This window comes from Olea europaea, chromosome 14 (genome assembly GCF_002742605.1).
Source record: "Olea europaea var. sylvestris chromosome 14, O_europaea_v1, whole genome shotgun sequence".
NCBI lineage: Eukaryota > Viridiplantae > Streptophyta > Magnoliopsida > Lamiales > Oleaceae > Olea > Olea europaea.
In genome coordinates, this window is record NC_036250.1 from 11,748,617 (window position 1) to 11,755,466 (window position 6,850).

The 6,850-nt window shown below is 33.9% G+C and overlaps 1 protein-coding gene across 1 annotated transcript; it reads left to right on the top strand.

Annotated features, from left to right (window-relative positions):
- Positions 1-745: 745 nt before the first annotated feature.
- On the top strand, positions 746-3,734 carry LOC111409183 (BTB/POZ domain-containing protein At5g66560-like). The gene is made up of 4 exons (XM_023039166.1): positions 746-1,149; positions 1,243-1,312; positions 1,386-2,636; positions 3,077-3,734. Exons 1-4 carry the CDS (start codon positions 1,112-1,114, stop codon positions 3,608-3,610), a joined length of 1,893 nt encoding a protein of 630 aa, XP_022894934.1. The 5' UTR covers positions 746-1,111; the 3' UTR covers positions 3,611-3,734.
- The last annotated feature ends 3,116 nt before the right edge of the window (positions 3,735-6,850 follow it).

Below are 6,850 nucleotides of genomic sequence, written 5' to 3' on the forward strand. Positions count from 1 at the left end.
AAAGATCTTTTAATCCTCGTGTTTTGACTGTTTTGAGAACACTTTCGTGAGAAGCTCGATATCCAATTTAATAATTAATTTTTACGTTTTTTATTGTTGATTAGTCACCGAATTTATACTAAAATTTCAATCAAATAAAGTGCCATATCAACAATCCTTCGAGGTTTAACGACCACGGAACACTATCGTAGTTTTAACTAACCGGGTTAGGATATATTTGGGATAATTTCTGCTTCGACTTTTACTTCTGATTCTTCTAAAAAGAGCTTTTTGAGAAAATCATATTGAATCATTTTATTTTATTATTATTATTATTATTATTATTATTATTATTATTATTTTTTGGGAAGTTCTTGTAATTTGATCTTCTAACAAGAAGAAATATTTCTTAAAAAATCATTTTGTACGCTAAAAAATAGCTTGTTATATTAAGCCCCTATTTGGTTCCCATTCTTTTCTCATTAAAATGAAAAATATGATCGTTATCTATCACATCAAACCACCAAATTTAAATTTCTATTTCCTGTGTAGAGTCCGTAATAAATATATTTTTCATTTTCATTCTTCTAAAAATGAGAAACAAATGGAGGCTAAAAGTAGCTTTTAATCTTTCAAAGTCTATCAAATAGGTTCTAAGTAAAATTAATCAATAATGCTATTGGAAGCTACGCATATCCATTTTAGCTGTCTATGTCACATTTTTCAATTGGAATGCATTTTAATTTATAGAAGAGTGGGGGTACAGTTCTACTCATTATGATAGAGAATAGAGAGGGAGAAAAAAGAAGAGGAAGATAAGAATTGCTCCAATTTCATTATCCAATCAATTTCTAGATTTCTATTCAAAAAAGCCCATTTGTCTATTTTCAGATTCTTCTTCTCTGATCAATTATTCTACCAGCCAACTTTCTCTTCAAAAATCCCCTTTTAGACTTTTGTTTGATTTTCCACAAACACAATCATTCCAAAAATTCTACTTCTTATTCCTTTTGAATAAAGTGCAGCTACTTTTTCACCTAATCCATTCAGCTTTTAATACAGTGACAAAACCATTATTGTCATGGATCTGGCTAGTCTGTGTTTTCTGTAAACTCTTGATCGCTACAGAAAAATGGCCTCTGAAAAACCCAGTTCCAAAGGCCAAGCATGGTAAGTTCAAATTTTGATCTTACAATTGTTGCATAGATTCGGAGATTTGTATGTTCACTTTCTATGATGAATTTTGATGGGCCTTTGATTCAGGTTTTGCACTACAAGTTTGCCGAGTGATGTTATAATCGAAGTTGATGGCATGACTTTTCATCTCCACAAGGTCAGTTTTTGTTTTGTATTGAATCTTTGAGAACGCCAATTTTCACTGTAACATTTTTTTCATGAATTTTCAGTTTCCTTTGATGACAAAAAGTAGAAAGCTTCACGAGCTGATAACAGGACAAGAGATGAACCCAAAAATCAGAAGCACTGGAATCCAAAACGCTTCTGTAAAAAAACAGAAAGATGGCCAGAAAGATACCCGAGAAGAAGAAGAAGATGATGACTATCACATCACACTCCCAGTGTTCCCGGGCGGCTCTGAATCCTTCGAAACCGCCGCAAAATTCTGTTACGGCCTAAAAATTGTTCTGTCAGCCTCCAATGCCGGCGCTCTTCGCTGCGCCGGAGAATACTTAGAAATGACAGAAGAGTATTCTGAGGACAACCTGATTTCCAAAACTGAGAGATTTCTTACTCAATTTGTGTTCAAAAACATCAAAAATTCTGTCATTACCTTAAAAACCTGTGAAAAGCTAATGCCTTTAGCTGTAAATCTTAGCATTGTCGAGAGATGCATTGATGCGATTTCTTCTAGAGCTGCATCCTCAGATACATCGCTATTCGGATGGCCTGTGAATGGTCGAATTGAAGAAAATCTGAAGAGTAGAAGTACCAGTGGAAAGGATTCTTGGTTCGATGAGCTCGGGCTATTGAGTTTACCCTTTTTCAAACGATTGATTTTTGTGATGAAATCTTCGAATTTGAACTCGGAAATCATTGATTCCTGTTTGATTTCCTACGCAAAGAAGTACATTCCTGGAATTTCACGTACAAACTGGAAGCCATCAGCATCTCCATCCAATGCTGTGTCCGAGGATGAGCAGAGGGAGATTCTGGAGACAATAATTTCCAATTTTCCATTACAGAAAAGCCCAACATCATCTTCAGCTACGACTCGATTTTTATTTAGATTACTACGAACTGTGAATATATTGAAGGCTTCAGATTCTTGTCGAACAGCATTGGAGAAGAAAATTGGATGGCAATTGGAAGAAGCAACTTTGGATGATCTTCTCATTCCAAGTTATTCATACTTAAATGAAACATTATATGATGTTGATTGTGTTGAGAGAATTTTAGGACACTTTCTACAAGGATTAGAAAAGAGATCCTTAAACAGAATTGAAGTGGAAGACGAGGATAGTAACTTTCGATCAGCAGCATTAATGCTGGTTGCTAAATTGATTGATGGGTACTTGTCAGAAATTGCTTCTGATGTCCATTTGCAGCCGGAAAAATTCTACCAGCTGGCTGTTTCCCTGCCGGAGCATGCCAGACTCTTCGACGATGGTCTTTATAGGGCCGTTGATGTTTACCTTAAGGTAAATTTGTTCATAAATTCACAAACGTAGTTTTCCTTTCAATAAAAGAACTTTTGCTGGAAGTAATCTTAAATTTTTTCTTTTTTGGAATAATATTTTAAAAGCTCTTCATATTCTTGAATTGAAGTGCTTTCAGAAGAAGTCACGTTATATCAACTTTTTTTAAAAGCTCTTCCAACTATTAGAAATACTTTCGTAAAATTGTCAAATAAGCCCAAAAATTGCTTTTGAATTTTAAAGTTCATTTTGACTTTTCAAAAATCATGTCAAACAGACCCTAATACTATTCATCCATCATCACAAGGAACTGGCAGAGTTGGGTTTTACCTTGCCTGGCAATCTAGTACATTTTGACTAAACATGCATCCTTTGTGAATTTGCTCGAAACTGTTATCTTAAGAATTTGTCTTAGATTTCCATATATGGGTGCAATTATGCAGGCGCATCCATTGACAATGGAGACAGAAAGGGAAAAAATATGTGGAATTTTGGATTGCCGGAAGCTGACATTAGAGGCATGCACTCATGCCGCCCAAAACGAGCGGCTGCCGCTTAGAGCAGTGGTTCAGGTACTCTTTTTTGAGCAGCTTCAGCTGCGGCATGCCATCGCCGGCACTCATCTAGCTGCTGAAGCCGGTCCTATGGGAGGAGGAGAGGACGACGACGAGTTGATTGCAGTGGACCATGAGCAGGAGGGGAGCAGCAGGCCGTGGAGAGCGGTGGTGCGGGAGAATCAGGAGCTGAAGCAGGACATGGATAGCATGAGGACGCGAGTGCACCAACTGGAGAGAGAGTGCTCCGCCATGAGAAAGGCAATTGATAAGATGGGTCCGCCTGCGACGTTGGAGAGAGACGGGCGGAGGACGTCGCTGAAGAAAATATTTGGGTGTAAATTCAACAGTCAAGTATGCTATTCCCATGAGCCGGCGGCGGCGGAGGGCAGAGAAGGCCGTAGTCACCGCCGTGATAAATAATCCAAACCAAATTAATTTGGTTGCTATTGTTACATCTATTTTGGTTGTCGTTAAGACACTTGTGAAATAATTAATGTAGCGTCATTTATGGGAATATATTAATTATGAATTTTTAATTGAAACATGCTTGTGTGTATTAATTGAGGCATTTTAAAATCTGAAAAAGCCACATTAAAAAAGCCTCCGAGAAATAAAACGAGCATCTTATACCCAAAAAAAAAAAAAAAAATTATTTTGATTCTTTATTTTAATTTTTTTCAAAAAATATTTATTATTTAATCAATTTAATTAATGTATTTTAAAATGTTGTCAATCAGATCAAAAATTATTTAAATAATTTAATGTGGAGCATTGATATATGCACATTAGTAAATGCAGTCTTTATAAACTAAAAATAGATAATGAATATTTTAAAAATTAAATAGACTTTTAAAGACTATTTTTAAACAGTGTCTTCTAGAATAGGAACATCCTCTATTTAAAAAGTCTATAGAAAATGATCTAATATATATTGAAAATAACAATATTACACGTACCGAATTTTTTTATCGAATCTATTATCTGCTACTCACAACAAGTGTGGAGACCATAGGCCGACATTTTTAAACTCACTTAGAGCCCGCTATACATTGTGAGAGGGGGAACACCATTCGGCGTTCGCATCATGAACAAATGGAGTTTTCCATATTGAAAATCTGCATCTCGCTCTAGTAAATCATACATTATAAACAATTTACTTTATCAACAGATAGAAATCAGCAATGAATAAGTGGATTATTTATAATAATATTAACTAACACCTGTAATTTTGAACACCAATTTAGGTATCAGCATATTAAATTGGGTTTAGAATAGGAACATCCTCTATTTAAAAAGTCTATAGAAAATGATCTAATATATATTGAAAAGAACAATACTATACGTATCGATTTTTTTTTTTATCGAATCTATTATCTACTACTCACAACAGGTGTGGAGACCATGGGCCGACATTTTTAAATTCACTTGAAGCCCGCTATACATTATGAGAGGGGGGGACACCATTCGATATCCCCATCATGAACAAATGGAATTTTCCATATTGAAAATCTGCATCTTGCTCTAATAAATCATACATTATAAACAATCTACTTTATCAATATATAGAAATCAGTAATGAATAAGTGGATTATTTATAATAATATTAACTAACACCTGTAATTTTGAACACCAATTTAGGTATCAGCATATTAAATTGGTCAAATTTCTTATATTTAATTGACCATGTAATTCAAATTTACTAATGCTATCATCTAAATTGGTATTAAACATCAGTGATATTAAATAACATTATTCTAATAATTATAGCTCCATTAAAATGTCTGATTGAAAATGAAGTTTGATAATTTATAAATTTTGTCAACTGAATACTAAGAAATTGGGAATTTTGTAAATTTCATCCCACACTCGTAACTGATTTAATAACACCACCACTAGGCCTCTCTTTGGGAAATAATTTTAGGAAGTTAAAAGTTACGTCTAATATTCGGTCAAGCTTTAATTTCAATTATACATTTAAAATTAAAACTCATTTTATTCCCATATTTCATGATTCCAATACTATTCTTCATAGGAAGAAGCTGTGTGTACAGTCCCCTCACTGTGTTATGGGGCTCACGCCATTAAAAAATGATGCGTCCCGCTCGATGTGAGGGGCCTGTATGTCGAGCTGTACACACAGCACGGCTCTTCTTCATAAATGATAGCAAGCCTACACCTATCTAACTAGAATTGTATCCAACTAGAATATGCCAACTAAATGGTAGCATTCATGTCATCCGCTAGACTTGAACTCGGTGGTCGTCAGATTTATTGGAATTTATTGGGGTTTATGGTCGAGCCATGCGAAGAAACGCAATTAATGTGTCAGAGTACAGCTTGACCAAAGTCTTGGTGGTTTTTATATTTAATTAATTACAATATAAAATTAGTTTCTCTTTGAAGATTAATACCTGGTTTGAGCTTTATTTTGGGGGAAAATTTATTATTGAATAACGATTTTTTTTAGAATGTGTGATTAAAAAAAAATGAATTTACGTGTAAAATTATATTATTGAAAAATGTGTGATTGAAAATTAGTTTTGAACAAGAGCTAAATTAGAATAGACTATATATCTTAGATCTCCTTTAAGGTTAATAAATTTTATTTTTAAATCTGTAGACATAGGTGATATCATATTATTAGACGAGCTTTTAATGGCCTTTACACTTCCTAGCTCCCTTACATCTTCACTTTTGTTCTCCTTTTAGTTCCTCTCTTTTGAAAAATAAAAGAATGTGGCTAATCATAATATTTTTTCAAAAATATGCCCATAAAGGACATATTTATAATAATCAGTTAGGATTTTATAATTGTATAATTACCTATTGTAGTTGGTTAATTAAGTCTCATGCTTATATTAGAGCCAAGAAAGGGACCCAACTCAACTCACAAAATTCGAGCTTCAATAATTGTTTCTAATTGGGTCAACTATTGACCAATTAAAATATATCTATTACTCTTAGCTCACTCCACCAAAGAGTCGCAACGGTGCTCTCGAGTTGAATATTTATAGAAACAGATCATGATCCAATATCAATATCCTTCAATCATCATTCCACGAGTCAACCCCCATTTAATCGTAATTATGTCAAAACTGGCAAAATGAGCATTTTGCCCATCTAATATGTATAGTCTTCCGAATCTCATTTTCATAAGGCAAATTTGATGTGAATAAATCACAAAAAGGAATCCAACAATTCCATCTTTAGACTACTGAGCTTAGATTCAAATGTCTACAGAGAATGTCTTTGAGTGACAATCGTCTCATCGTAATGATTAACGAATTTCTCTATTTCAAGTACATAATCTTTACCTGTTTCGCCCCGATTCTCAAAGTGCCGAGATTGATCTTCCAATTATAACTTTACTCATTGGCATCTCAAAAAACTTAAACTAACAATAAAGGTAATTACTCGTCCAATGATCGTGCAAAGTTTGATTTCTAGCATTCACAAATGAGTCATCTATGCGGTCTTGTTCAATATGCACCAAATACATCATTGTTCTTATTCTAAAGATCGAGAAAAATCTTAATAAATACAATGCAATCTTATCAACATAAAACATCCAACTCTACGTGTACCGATCACAAACGATATATTTTGATCACACCAAAACTATGTCTCACTATATTCGAACCATCAAGTATACAACTTGTA

Excerpts from the sequence above, each read along its gene's own strand:
- LOC111409183 (XM_023039166.1), top strand. The coding sequence starts at position 1,112 with ATGGCCTCTGAAAAACCCAGTTCCAAAGGCCAAGCATG. Across the intron at positions 1,150-1,242 it reads AGTTCCAAAGGCCAAGCATG|GTTTTGCACTACAAGTTTGC; the intron begins GTAAGTTCAAAT and ends CCTTTGATTCAG. Across the intron at positions 1,313-1,385 it reads TGACTTTTCATCTCCACAAG|TTTCCTTTGATGACAAAAAG; the intron begins GTCAGTTTTTGT and ends ATGAATTTTCAG.